We start from the raw sequence: 14,630 nt of genomic DNA on the forward strand, positions 1-14,630 counted from the left end.
CTCTGAGAAAGTGACACTTAGGCTTTGACATAGACGAGAAGGCAGAAGTCAGCCGAAGAGCAAAGGGATCATATTGCCCCAGGATCAGATTACAGAATAGACCTAGAAAATTCGCCTTTGACATTTTAATACCATATATAACACAGGGTTGTAAGATATTGATTCCCTCTGGACCAAAGATTGTCATAACTCCCAGGAGCCAAAGTCCTCCAGATACCTCTATCTCCATCACAGCAGCTCTAACTGTGCAGTTAGTTGCCACAAAGGCAGTTGATTTGGGGTGTTGTTTCCATTTTTTAAAGTTGTTAGTCAGGACTTTAGTAGCAATGAGGTCAAGATCCTGGCTAAATGGTAAGTCTGATTTCACATTATCTAAATGGTCAGAGCCAGAGAGTGTCAGCTACCACAAGGAAGAGAGTATATCATAAATCCAGAGCAGACATATGAACAAGCAGTTTATAGACTGGGCTTTACCCAAAGATCAATTTTGAAGGTCGTATCATCCAACAGAGTACATAACTGGACACTTGAGTCTGTGCATGTCTCTGGTTACAGCTGGTTTTAGTTACTTTCAATCTGGTCAGCATTATAAATGGCTGGGATAAAGTATCTGCCGGAGGAGTTGGTATAAGCATGTGACTCACCAGCCCCTCTGACTCATGGGACCCATAGTTGTCCTGAGCTGTTAATCCATTGACAGAGCATGAGTGAGACAGACTGGCTGTGAGAAGCTGTACTGACAAATAGCCAGGAACACCCACTGCCCATTGTTATGACTGTATCCTTTTTCGATACAGAGCATTCTTAGAATAAGCCCAACTTGATCATAATACATTTTCAAATATATTATTGGATTTATTTTAATAATTTATTGTGTATAATGTTTTCATATCTATGTATTTGTGAGATTGGCTCATTGTTTAACTTTCCTTTACTATTCTTGTAGGATGTCAGCGTCAAGGTTATGCTAACTCATAAATAAGTTGAGGAATGTTCCCCCCTTTTTTATATACTCTGAAATATTTTGTGTAAGATCAAAGATATTTGGCCTTTTAATGTTTGATATAACACATCTATAAAAACATCTGGACCAGTTATTTTATTTGTGGGTGTATTTTAAACTACAAATCTTAAACTACTAATCTTATATATTTATAGGAGTAATCAAGTTTTCTATTTCTTACTGAGATCATTTTGATACAGTATACTTCTTGAGAAACGTTTCCATTTTATCTAAATTTTCAGATATATTAAAGTTAATCACAATACCCTATTATTAATTTTTTCATTTCTGCATTACCTATAATTATGACTTTTTAAAAAATTCCCATTTTAGTGTTTTCACTTTTATCTTCATTCATTTTCTCAAAGATTTGTCTTTTTTACTGCTTTCTGTGTGAGCTCATATTTCATGAAAATTCCTTGAGGCTTAGGCTGAAGGCACACTTACAGAGAGCATGTGTGCTTGCTTTCACTGAGCACCTGGGTACTGCAACCAAGGACCATTTTATTTATTTATTTATTTGTTTGTTTATTTATTTATTTATTTAGTGGGACAGAGTCTCAATCTGTGTCCCAGACTGGAGTGCAGTGGCACAATCTCAGCTCACTGCAATCTCCATCTCCCAGGTTCAAGCTATTCTACTGCCTCCTGAGAAGCTGGGATTACAGACGTGTACCATGCCTGGCTAATTTTTGTAATTCTTAACAGAGATGGAGTTTCACCATATTGATCAAGTGATCTGCCCGCCTCAGCTTCCCAAAGTGCTGGGATTACAGGTGTAAGCCAGAGCACCTGGCCACCAATAACCATTTTTTAATAAATTCTTGGCTTGAGGTTTTTCAGAGCACAAGGAATATGAATTCAGATTGTAAATCCATAAGAGAACCAGATGGTGTTTATGAATGTTAGGAAGAGTTGATTGGGGCTTTTTTTCCATCTACTGTATTAGGTTGGTGCAAAAGTAATTGCAGTTCAAACCTTGAATTTTAAATCATTATAACTAGACTCAAACATATCTTTATTAATCAAAATAGGAACCATTACAGTCAACACATTTTTGCCAATGAGAAATGTTTGTTTATTCCTGTAGCATAAAAATCAATACTTTGGGATTCAACAAACTCTTGGAAAGCATCTTCTGCATCCTGCTGATTGTGGAAGCATTTTCCCTGCAAAAAGTTGTCGAGATGCTTGAAGAGGTGAAAATAGTCAGTTGGTGAAAGGTTGGGTGAATATGTTCAATGAGGCAAAACATCATAGCCCAATTCATTCGACTTTTGAAGCATTGGTTGTGCAACATGTGGTAGGGCATTGTCATGGAGAAGAATTGGGCCCTTTCCGCTGACCAGTGCTGGCTGCAGTCATTGCAATGTTCGGTGCATCTCATGGATCAGCAGATGTAATGGTTCCACCAGGATTCAGAAAGCTGTAGTGGATCACACTGGCAGCAGACCACCAAACAGTGACCATGACCTTTTTATGGTGCAAGTTTGGCTTTGGAAGCACTTTGGAGCTTCTCAGTCCAACCACTGAGCCGATCATTGCTGGTTGTTGTATAAAATCCACTTTTTGAGACATGTCATAATCCAATCAAGAAATGGTTCATTGTCATTGTGTAAGATAAGACAACACTTCAAAATGACTATTTTTAAAATTTTCACTCAGCTCATGAGGCACCCACTTACCAAGCCTTTTCACCTTTCCAATTTGCTTCCAATGCCAAATGACCGTAGAGTGGTCGACGTTGAGTTCTTAAATAACTTCTCATGCAGTTGGAGGAGGATCAGCCTGAATGATTGCTCTCAGTTGGTCACTGCCAACTTCTGATGGCCAGCCACAATGCTCCTCATCTTTAAGGCTCTTATCTCCTTTGCAAAAGTACTTGAACCATCACTGCCCTGTACATTCATTAGCAGTTTCTGAGCCAAATGCATTGTTGAAGTTGCAAGTTGTGTCCACTGCTTTACAACCCATTTTGAACTCAAATAAGAAAATCACTCAAATTTGCTTTTTGTCTAACATCATTTTCATAGTCTAAAATAAACATAAAATAAATAGCAAGTAGCAAGTCATAAGCAAAATAAATAAATAGAGAAATGCCCATTAAAATGATGTATAACACAACCACATTTATTTAAGAATGTATTCCAATATCAAAAGGTAAATCCCAACAATGCAAAAACCGCAATTACTTTTGCACTCACCTAATATCTAAAGCTAATGTTGAGACAGGCATCTTTCCTAACTGAATTTTTCCATAAAAGTTATGTTATTTTCTTACTAAGAATGTATCCTGTCTAGGTCTTAGCTATACCAGATATTCACTGTGACACTCCCAACTTACCCACACACCATATTGGGCCCTAATCCTTTGTCTTCTGTCCCCTTAGCAGTCATAGCTGTTAAAAACAAATGTTGGTAACCTAGGGATTAACAAATAGCTTCAGGACAGGTGCCAATTCAACACACATTTACCTCTCTAAAGACCTGCTTTTGCTTTTCATTTAGGAGGGCAGAGAAGGCCTTTAAGGCCATCGTTACTCTTCCCAGCTCAGCTTGATAATTCTAAAAATATAATTAGAAAGCATGTTATCTAATATTTTTAGATGTTTCATACTGGGAGGATTTTGGAGAAGGCAATCTAGACTTTTAAACTTTCAAGGCCAAAGTCATCTTGGTTATGTTGTATAGGGTACAACTTTGAGGATGCTATCAAACACTTCTTTAGGTACTACAATAATCCCTAGAGTACTCCCAAAGAGCAGAGGTGAAATAGTTTTCCAGCCAGGCTACAAACCTGGTTATACTCTTCAATTTTTAAAATAATAAAGTGTATTTATTCCCTTCTTCTTGTAATAGGATGAGGCATTGGACTAAATGCTTTATGTAAGTTATTTCACTTAAGATACAACATGTAAGGTTATGACAAAGTAACTTGCAATAAATGAATGCTCTTGATGAGAATAATTAGAAGCCATTTAAAAAAAAATCCCAAAACTTTTTTGAAAACATTGGAGAGTTTCTGAGACAACCAGGACTTGAAATGAGCAGAAACTACACAGAGAGAATCAAAGATCTGATGGACTTACACTTCTGAACATGAGAGGAGCTTTGAGGCAGATCAATACTAACATACAGGTCAACTAAAAATGCAGGAAAAAATGCCAAAAAATCATTTAAAGGCATTAAAGAGCTACTTAAACAAGTAGGACTTTATAGTTAGGTTGAGTTTGTTTGTTTGTTTGTTTGTTTGTTTGTTTATTTGTTTGTTTTACCTGGATGTATTTGCTGATTCTGGGAAGGCAAAAAGCTGAGAAGCTGGGTGTTTCCTGGGAAGAGGGCCAATAGCATTGATAGAGCCATCGATGGCCTCATAGAGCTAGAAAGAAGAAAATGTAAAAGTTCAGAAGTCAATATCCTGGTGAGGAGAGTGTATGCGGAAAACTGAATCTAACACTCAGCTCATTTTTCACTCAAGATATTTGCCAAACTCTGAAGGGAAGGAGATAGAGGGAAGGAGGCTAAGAGGCTCACCAAAAAGACTGAAAATCCGAGGGGAATTCTGGCAGATTCAGCATGCTGAGAAACAAAGATTAGAGTTCAAAACCTTCCAGGAGGAGGAACACTGGTGCAAACATCAAACTCTCAGCTTTAGAAGGCTGTAGATTAGGAGCAAAGGTGAACCAAATATAAATATAGCTTTACCAAGACTGCAACTTTGCCTTGACTCAGCTCAATCCCTCACTGAACTCAGGCAAGCAGCCCTGAATCTGTCTGGCAGAAGAAACAGTGAATACTCTCTGAAGGAATATTATACATCTGGTGAAATTCTCTATCATTTCATCTATTTTCTTGAAAAAAAAATTTTTTAACAGGTTCTCACTCTGTCACCTAGGCTGGAGTGCAGTGGCATGATCACAGCTCACTGCAGTTTCAACCTCTCAGGCTCAAGGGATCCTCCCACCTCAGCCTCCCCAGTCGCTGGGACCACAGACCCACCACACTACACCTGGCTAATTGTTGTGTTTTGTTTGATTGATTTGGATTTTTTTGTAGAGACTGGGTTTTGCTATGTTGCCCAGGGTGGTCTCAAACTCCTGAGCTCAAGTGATCCACCCAGTTTGGCCTCCCAAAGTGCTTGGTTTACAGGTATGCACCATAATGTTCAGCCCTAAAATTTTTAATATCTATTTTTGTTATATATAATACTTGTCATTTAATCAAATATGACCAGAATACCAAGAGGTAAGACCACATGAAAAATAAAAGTATATAACAGAATCAGACCAACGGGAGATTCAGATTTTGGAATTAGTAGACAAGTACTTTGCGATTAACCATCGTTAATATTTCCAAGAAAAATAGAGGAAAGGGGGGAATGGATGAAAGATGAAGGTGTTCACAGAAAATTAGAAACTATCAAAAATAACTATAAAAAATTTTTAACTCAAAAATATAGCTGAAATTTTAAAAATGCAGACATGTACTTAAAAGCAGAATTAGACATTAGCAGAAAAAAGGCTATGTGAACTGGAAAACAAGTCAATAGCAAATATGTGAACTGAAGCCCACACAGAAAAAAGAGTGGGAAATAGAGAAAAGAGGAACATGTAACACAAGTCTAATCAGAATCCCAAAAAGAAAAGAGAAAGAACATGAGACAGAAGAAATATTTGAAGAGCTAATAGCAGAGAATTTTCTAACTTCTACCTAAATCCCTACCTAGAAGTATATATTTACTGAAACTATGTTTCAAAAATGAAAGCTAAAGATTTTTTCAATTAAACAAAAACTGGGAGACTTCCTCACCAACAAACATACATTTAAAGAAATACTAAAGGGATTTCTTTTCAGGCCAAAGGAAAAACAATCCAAGATGGAAACATAGAAATATAGAAAGAATAACAGAATGAGTAAAACACAGATAAAAAAATAATAATAGTGACTGAACAAAACAACATGATCCTATCTTATGGGGTTTAAAGTATATTTAGTACTAAATATATAATAAAATGCAAATAATAGGAAGATGGTAAAGTACTTAAGGTCCTAGCTTTATCAAAGAAGGTGTCAAAATGATCATTTTTACTCTACTGTAAGAATAAATGATGTGTGTAATCAGTAGTGTAATCTCTAAAAGAAAAGGAAAAGAATCTGTAACTAACAAGTTAATAAACTGGAAAAAATAGAATAACAAAAAAATCCAAAAGAAGACAAGAAATAAATGAAAAAGAACATAAACAAATGGGTCAAATAGAAAACAAATAATAAAATGATATACATCAACTCAACTATATCAAGAATTGGGTTAAATACAAATAGACAAAATACTCTACTTAAAAGGTACACTAAGAAGGGTTTTGAGAAGTATCATGGTGTAAATGTTGTGACTGCATTAAGTCTGAGCTCAAGCCTTAGCTCCAACACTTTGACCTTAGACAAGTCACAAATCTTGTCTGTGCCTCAGTTTCCTCTTCTGTAAAATGAGCTTAAGAAGAGAAACCACCTCATAGAACTGTTGTGAGAGTTAAACAAGTCTATAACTTAGAACGGTGCTGGCTTATATAATTATTAGTCACTTGATATGTGTCCCTACCCAAATCTCACCTTGAATTGTAATAATCCTCATGTGTCAAGGGTGGGGCCAGGTGGAGATAACTGAGTCATGAGGGCAATTTCCCCCATACTGTTTTCGTGGTAGTGAACAAATCTCAGGAGATCCGACAGTTTTATAAATGGGAGCTTACCTACCCAAGCCCTCTTGCTTGCCACCATGTAAGACATCCCTTTGCTCTTTCTTTGCCTTCTGCCATGATTGTGAGGCTTCCCCAGCCATGTGGAACTGTGAGTTCATTAAACCACTTTCCTTTATAAATTATCCAGTCTTGGGTATGTGTTTATTAGGAGCATGAGAACAGACTAATACACCACTGTTATTAGCCTCACAACAAGCTTGTAAATAATCAACCCGTTTCATAGAGAATTAAATTGAGACTTAAGTGATAGTGCAACTTACCCAAAATTACCCAGCTGGGGTGTTACTATGAAGTGATAGGATAGAGAAGTGAAAATGTCTCTAGCACTCATGCTCCATGACGGCAGAAATCTTATTTGTCTTGTCTTGTTCATCGCTATATATCCACTGCCAAACACACAGCTAGTGCTCTATAAATATTTGTTGGATAAACGAGTGACTCTTACTACAGTGCTATTTCAGATACTGTACTCTCTCAAGCAGTAACATAGAATACTAATATTAGTACTAAGTCCTTATTTGAGAAAAGAATCTCGAACACTAATACCAATCTTCAACCAGAATCACCTGAGTTTAAGCCACTGACTTAACCAACTTTGAAAACACTCTACCTTGGGTCTTGTATTGTAGGATAACCTATTTCCTTTATAGTTTAAGCTATGTGTGTCAAGGGATCATGTTACTTGTGCCCAAAGGCCTCCTCATTAACCTACTCCTATATACAAAAGATCAGAAAAGAGAAAAAAAATGTCAATTGGTAAAAAAAGAAGTCCATGTCTAGGCTGTTTAGCAGGAGATGGCATAGGCAGGGCTGCTGTGTTAGAGAAGGGGCAGTAGGCCAGGCTCTACTATTTCTGGAGGAATCCTTTGAGTCATTATCTGACTCTGCTCTCTGAATAGGGACAGTTGAAAACAACTCACACAGCTTAAATCAGAGGTCCTCAAGCTTGATGCATATTGGAAACATCTGGAAAACTTTCAGAACTGTCCAATGCACAGGCCACGACTTGGACCAATTAAATCAAAATCTTGGGAGGTTCCAAGGGAGGCATCAGTATTTTGTAAAGCTTACCAGTTAAATCTGATATGCAGCCAAAGTTAAGAACTGCTGGCTTAGAGGGACCATCCAAATCCAGGAATGGGTGTCCACTCATTGTCGGAAAGAGGGAAAGATCAAGGCCAGGAGTCAGCAACACTGCACATGGGCTGCTCTGAGGTTGGGATCCTTGCCCACTAATGAGAGGGTTTGTTCTGATCACAGCTCCAAGTAGCTGCTGGAAAACTCTATGAGGAACCTAGTGATGAAAGCTGAGGAGGAGGTTCTCCCTTTGCAGCGTGAAGGGCCAAACTTGTGCAGAACTTTTGGATTCACATTGATAAAAATGCACAGTTCACTCCCACACTACAGATTTCAGCTTGGGGATGAACTAAAAGGAGAGCCATCAATTTAGAGGGAAAAAAATAGTCCTTCCTTGTATAACTAAATTAAACTTTATATTTTTTTGGAACAGAGTATCATGCACTCCAAATTCAAGTGATTCTCTCATGTTAAATTTTTAAAAGTAAAGTTGCTTTTACTATTAGGTGAGATATCAGGATGTTAATTCTATTTGATAGTAAAGCTCCAGGAACACCCTGCTCTTTGACCAGCTCCTCCCTCCTCAGCTGCCCACTGTCACCCCAAAATTGGGTCAGGCTGGCACAGGTGACCAGCACAAGCTGGCCATGCCTGCTGGGAAATAGCTCCCCTGTAAGAAGGGGGTTGTGGGAGAAGGGGCACCTCCATGGGAGATTTCAAGAAGGCCATGTAAAGCAGAGGGAGGGACATTAAGTGACCAGTCAATGTTCAGCTGGCTCAACCTGGCCACGCTACCTTGAAGAAGTCACTTCACCTATCTGGATCTTAGTTGCTTCTTTTATAAAGTTAGGCACTTGAGCCCCATGGTCTTCGAGGTCCCTGATAGACCCAAGTTTGATTTTTCTCCATCTCTTGGGAACAGGGCACTCTCTTCCACCAAACCATCAGCATAAATAGAGAGGAAACAAAATAAGGGCTACAAATTCCAGCACTTACAGAGGTTGGCAGATAGTGGAGAGTGAAACCATGGGTGGAGACTGTGGCCAAAACAAGACTGTGGCCAATGACACATCTAGGATGCATGCCCCATCTAAAGGGCACAGCTGCTATTTGACTTCATGTATTGGTTGCCATGTGGGAAGACCTTATAATTTTTTCGGGAAAAAAAGTAAACCCAGATTTTTTAATGTAGTTCACTGATTGTAATATCATGGCAATAAATTCTTTAAAAATCCTGTGTCAAATAAAATACATCTGTGCCCAGATACAGCCTGCAGGCCTGTGGCTTACAGCTCTGACATAGAGGATTCTGTGATATGATAAAACTTTATTCTTCAAAATTGGGCCTTTTTAGTAGCTTGGTCAACGTCATGCAGATCTTTCTTTAGATACACTGTGCAGATTTTAGGCAGAACGAGAGCAACAACTTATATCACAGACCTGCTGCCTCTCACTCCAAGGAGCTGGGCTGCTCCCTTCCATCCAGAACTGGTGGCCACTGCCCCTTCCCTATGCCCCTCTGTGCAGCTGGAAGTTTTGCCCCTTCAGGAAGGTGCTTGCTCAAGATGTAGATGCCACTCCAACCTTTTTCACACCAACTCCTTGTCCATTAAAGCTGAGACATGGCCTCCAACATAACCCTGACCCAGCAGAGATTGTGTGTGTGTGTGGGCAGAAACCACAGATGCAGACAGTCAGAGTTGGGGGAGAAGCAGTAGCAGCAGCTCAAGTCATTGCCCCTGCTCCCCAACCCAGTGGTCAGGTGGTAGGAAGGATGGTCACTAATGGGACTGGGGCCTTGTGAATATCCTCAGATAGATCCATGTCTTGGTCCCTACTAACTCTGATTAGTTGTTCCTAAACAAAAAAAAAAAAAAATGAGAATGTCAGTTGAGTTTCTTATTTGACTGTGGCTTTGCAAAAGAAAATATACTCAGGTCTTATATCAAACACATTTATTCTTAAAGTGAGAAGCTCATCGAGGATAGCTAGAGGAGAGTGAAATATTTACAGTAGAAAAAGTATGGATGCTAGCCAAACTTCAAATTCTGTCACTGCAGAGTTATTCCAATAGTACTTTTCCACCATGGCATATCACACATGTTAAAATTAACTGCATTCTTGTAACACCTCTCAATGACGTGCACAAAAATAGAAGCAACATTCTGGGACTCCTTTTCTCAAGATCCTACAGAATGGATTTCTGCACACACAAAAACAAGTATAATACAACACATTCAAAACAAGTCACATCCATTTTTCTTAAAAGAAAACAGCGAGATGAAAATAGGCAAGCGATGGGTTGCTACTTCTATGTGCAAGGTACTGGATTCTTGCATTGAGAATCCTAGTGTCGGGCCTCACGTCGAACATCACATCAAAAGTGTGCAGAAAAATGACTCACCTTCAATATGAAGGATGTGAGTTGTGTATAGTGACAACAGTCTCAAAGATACAACATTATTGCAGGAGGAATGCCTGTGTACAGAGTGGACCTTTTTATGAGGCCAAAATCTCATGATTTATCAGATGATCATTCAGATATCCGGGTTAAGTAATGACAGTTTTCTGGTTTAGTCAAGGCACTTTCAAAGAGCTATCTTTGACATGACATGAAGTCCCTATGTATTGTTAGCCATTGATGATGGCATGATTTTGCTGTTCCAAGTATTCAATAACAAGAACTCAAGCATGATGTTTTGACAACAAAGTCACTTATAACATTAGGACTGCAAAGCTGGATTTGCTTAAACTTTCCCCAAATTATGATTTTTTTTATAGATAACATCTGAACAGAAAGGCTTCACTTAAGATCTTGATCTTCAGAGCTGTAATTCATCTTCTTCCTTCAATACCACCCACACTCTTAAAGGTTATTTGACTTTTCTCCACAAGGATACATAGAATGGATCTTTTTCCCCTCCACAAATAATTTCCCCAGGAGAGAACTGTAAAACCAACTTAAAAACACAAAATAACCTTACATTTTTTCCAACAACAATGATCAGACCTCCCACTCCTCTGACTTGAGCTTCAGAGCCCTTTGTGTATACTTTTCACACATTCCTCATACCATTAACACAGCTTTCCATCACCATCAGCCATTTTTCCTCAACTTTTCCTTGCCCAACATGAAAGCTAGTGGATTGAGAGGGAAGGAGGAAGGGCATTGAAAAAGGATTACCTTTATAAAAATAGTTTTCAACCTGCTACTTGACCCTCCAAACCCCAATGAGTAGCATCATCTGTATAGACCCTAACACTAAATTATCACGTGGCTTTCTTTTCCATAGCCAGGTCTCAAAAGCTCAGATCTAAACCTACTGATGGAGTAGCAAAGGCTTCCTAACATTGAGCAATACAGACCTAGGATTGCATGGGCGAATATGACAAGTCAAGACCAGTCACATTGTTGCTTAATTCATCGATAAGAGGCCAAGTTCTCCATTCTCCCCCAGCTCTGCCACTCTGGGAAGAGCCCACTAGCCAGCCTCGGACTGCCAAAGATTGTTGACTCTAACTCTGTCTTAGGAGATGTCTGGTGGAAGGCACAGTCCTGAGGTGCCATCTGTGTCTGCACCCCATCAGGCTTCCACTGAACATGGACAATTCTATAATTCTGACCGTCGTTGTTGTCCCAAAAGACTTGCCCATTAGCACGGTAAGAGATGCAGAACTCAATTTTCTGCTCAGTTGGAATGACAGGGGGTAAGTCAATGGCAAATGAGAAGGTATCACTATCTGAGCCACCATACACATTTTTCATATAGACACAGTCCATGTCAGTGTAGTTTTTCCAAGAATCAAAAGTGATGCGGACCTGAACTTTCTTCTCAAAGCTCACATTTTTGACCTTTACAGTCCCTGTCACTGTTCGCTCTTGCAAAGAGCAGTTCTCCAAACAGACAAAGTTCTTCTGAAAGTGGTTCCGGAAACTTAGGTAATCAGTTGAAGGCTGAGGGAAATCTAAAATCAAGTTTTTCTCCTCGTGGAGTTTTAACCCAGAGGAGATATCATTAAGGTCCAAGAGATCAAACTGGAGATCCCATGCTGGTTCTTCTGGGATGTCAGAGAAGACATGGATCGCGGTGAGAGAGAGGCCCTTGGAGTCAGCAAACACAACGCGCTTTTTGGCTTGGTTGTGCGAGCACTTCCAGTCATTCTGTGATTTGGCTTCCTGTTTTATGTTGAGACATGGTTTCAGAGGCTTTAATTTATTCACAAAATGTCTTCGTTGAAAGTCATTGTAAGGGCCCAGGAAACTCTTCACGGGTGGTGAATGAGCCAAGCAAAGCCTCATGGCCACATCCACTGGCATGACTGAACTTGTCAAAGGACGTGGATCTAAAACCTGGATCATTCTGGAATGCAAAGGGAAGGGGGATTATCACCTGGATCGGAAGTGCTCTTCCCCAGTGCCAAATGCATATGTACTATTTTTGTGCTGAGTGACAGCCAGTGCACTAGTATCAGGCAGGTGCTGTCATATGCAGTAAAAGAGAACAGTATTAAGTGATCAGATCTTCTTTCTATGTGTACCTTTACCTTTGGCTGGCTAAAGGCTGACTAAATGTTAATTGCTTAAAACACTTAGAGGGGGATGGGGTCTCAGTTTCCCCATCTGAAAAATAAAAGCGTTTGATTTGATGATCTCCAAGGCAGCCTTAAGAATCCTGTGCTCTGTTCTCAACCAGTGGTCCTCAAACCTGTCTGGTCACCATGCCCAGGGAAGTTCCCTCCTCCCTCCCTCTCTCCCTCTTTCTCTCCTTTCCTCCTTCCCTCTTTCCCTCTTTCCTTCCTTCCTTTTCTTGGGACTTCATGCCTCAGGGAATCTCTCCCTCCCTTTCTCCCTTCCTTCCCTCCCTCCTTCCTTTTCCTGGGAATTCCTTCCTTCCTTCCCTCCTTCCTTCCTTTCCTTCCTTCTTTCCATCCTCTTCCTGGGACTTAGAACCACTGAGGCAGAACTTCTGGGACTAGGGCCAAGGGATGCATAGGTTCTTAAAGCTTCCCAGGTGATTCTAATAACCAGACAAGTTCAGGAGCCACAGTTCCAGACCCTCTGCTCCCTCTGGATGCTTTGGTTTATTTTGCTGCTAAATTGATTGACACTTCTCTGGTAATTCACTTGAAAAGAAACAAAAATAACATGCAACAGTTTTGAGAGTGAGAAGGCTAGAGAAGTCGAATAATTATCTTTGCACTTTATCATGCTCTTCCTCATTTTTCACAAATAACCACTGAAATACAAGTCAACAATTCATGCACTTAAAACCTGTGTGTAATTGATAGTTCACCTAAAGAGATGCCCATGACAAGTCCACATTTAAGTGGAAAAACTGATTACCTGAAAGTTGGAGTGTTTTAAGATATATATTATATATATGAACTTGTAAATATTGAAAAACTCTATAGGAAATATGCCTTTCCTAATAATATAATAATTATTATCTCTGGGTGATAGGATTATAGATGATATATTTTCGTTTTTGTTCTTTTTTGGTATTTTCTAATAGGTATTTATAAGTAGAAATACAATAAAGCTATTTAAAGTTTTAAACATGACCGTGCTCAACAATATTAAACCAAGAAGCGTTCATAAAGAAGACTTTTTTTCTGGCTTTTAGTCCTCATTATATATTTCCAAGCTTATGGCATTAGGATTTTTTTCCCTATCTTAGCCTCACAAGTAAGAGGTGTGTGTATGCTGTACATGACATTTCTCAGTCTGGCTTTAGTAACTCTCCTCACAGCAGCTCTAAACATGTATGCAAATGGTCATTATCACAAAAATAATAAAGAACACTCACAAAATTTACTGTATTAGCTCTGGGGTTTTTCTGGGAGACTTGCAAACTTAGAACAAACAAATGAAAGCTAAAGCTATATTTGTGAGTCTAATAATAGTTAATAGGCAGGATTTTTAGAGAAGTCTTCTGCTATGTCTGGAGAAGCTATTTAAAGTAGCTTTATGGGAGGGTTTTTTTTTTCTTTGACTTTGCATTTATAGAAGGACAGTTTTAGTATTGGGTGACTTCCCTGGAACTTTTAAGTCCTGGACGAGAGTCAAAAATAATCAATTGCTCAAACTCTTGAGATTTTGCTATGACAAACTGTGATAAGAAGGACGAATGACTGCAAACATAGTCCTGTAAATTTTTTCCTCCAAGCTAAACCACCTAACCAGCAATGTCAGAGTGCTATTCTCGCCACTTTAGCTGCCCAAGTCTTTGGGACATTTGTGCAGGACCAAAAGAACAGCCGCATCCATGAAAAAATCCGAACTCAAGCTGATTCACGTTAAGATCATTTCTGCTTTAATTTGCTGATTTCTAAAATAGGCTCTGCTTAAGAAATAGAGCCAAGTTTCTATACCTCCAAGGCCTCTCTGTTGCCAGATTCAACTAAGCAGTCAGTCCACTTGACCTCCCCTGGGGTGTCCCTTTCCAGAGACGACAGAACTGAAACGCCCCCCAACTTCCCCACAAGTGCGCGCCCCCTTGTGTTCCCGGCGCGCAGAGTTGCAGCGAACCTACCTGGTGCAGCTCATTAGGCAGAGAGGCGCGGCGGACCCTAAGAACCAGCACCCGCTGCCTGCACAAATTTGTACCCCAGGCACCGGCCCTGTCCCCGCGGCGGTCGCTGGGACGGAATGAGGGCCGGGCACCGAGAGACCGCTTATCTGCTCCGAAGCACGTGATCCGATCCCTGGGTCCAATCGCCGGGCCTCGGGCCCCACGGCGCAACCAACCAGCGCCCAGCTAGGGCACGGGCCCTCGCCCCGGGAACGTGATCGG

General features: G+C 39.9%; 1 protein-coding gene across 1 annotated transcript; it reads right to left on the reverse strand.

Moving 5' to 3' along the window:
* Positions 1-9,776: 9,776 nt before the first annotated feature.
* Positions 9,777-14,511, reverse strand: PPP1R3C (protein phosphatase 1 regulatory subunit 3C). Its single transcript, XM_003922402.3, has 2 exons — positions 14,370-14,511; positions 9,777-12,197 (listed from the first exon to the last, which is right to left on the reverse strand). Exons 1-2 carry the CDS (start codon positions 14,381-14,383, stop codon positions 11,258-11,260), a joined length of 954 nt encoding a protein of 317 aa, XP_003922451.1. The 5' UTR covers positions 14,384-14,511; the 3' UTR covers positions 9,777-11,257.
* Between the last annotated feature and the right edge of the window lie 119 nt (positions 14,512-14,630).

The sequence above is a fragment of the Saimiri boliviensis genome, chromosome 12 (genome assembly GCF_048565385.1).
Source record: "Saimiri boliviensis isolate mSaiBol1 chromosome 12, mSaiBol1.pri, whole genome shotgun sequence".
NCBI classification, from domain to species: domain Eukaryota; kingdom Metazoa; phylum Chordata; class Mammalia; order Primates; family Cebidae; genus Saimiri; species Saimiri boliviensis.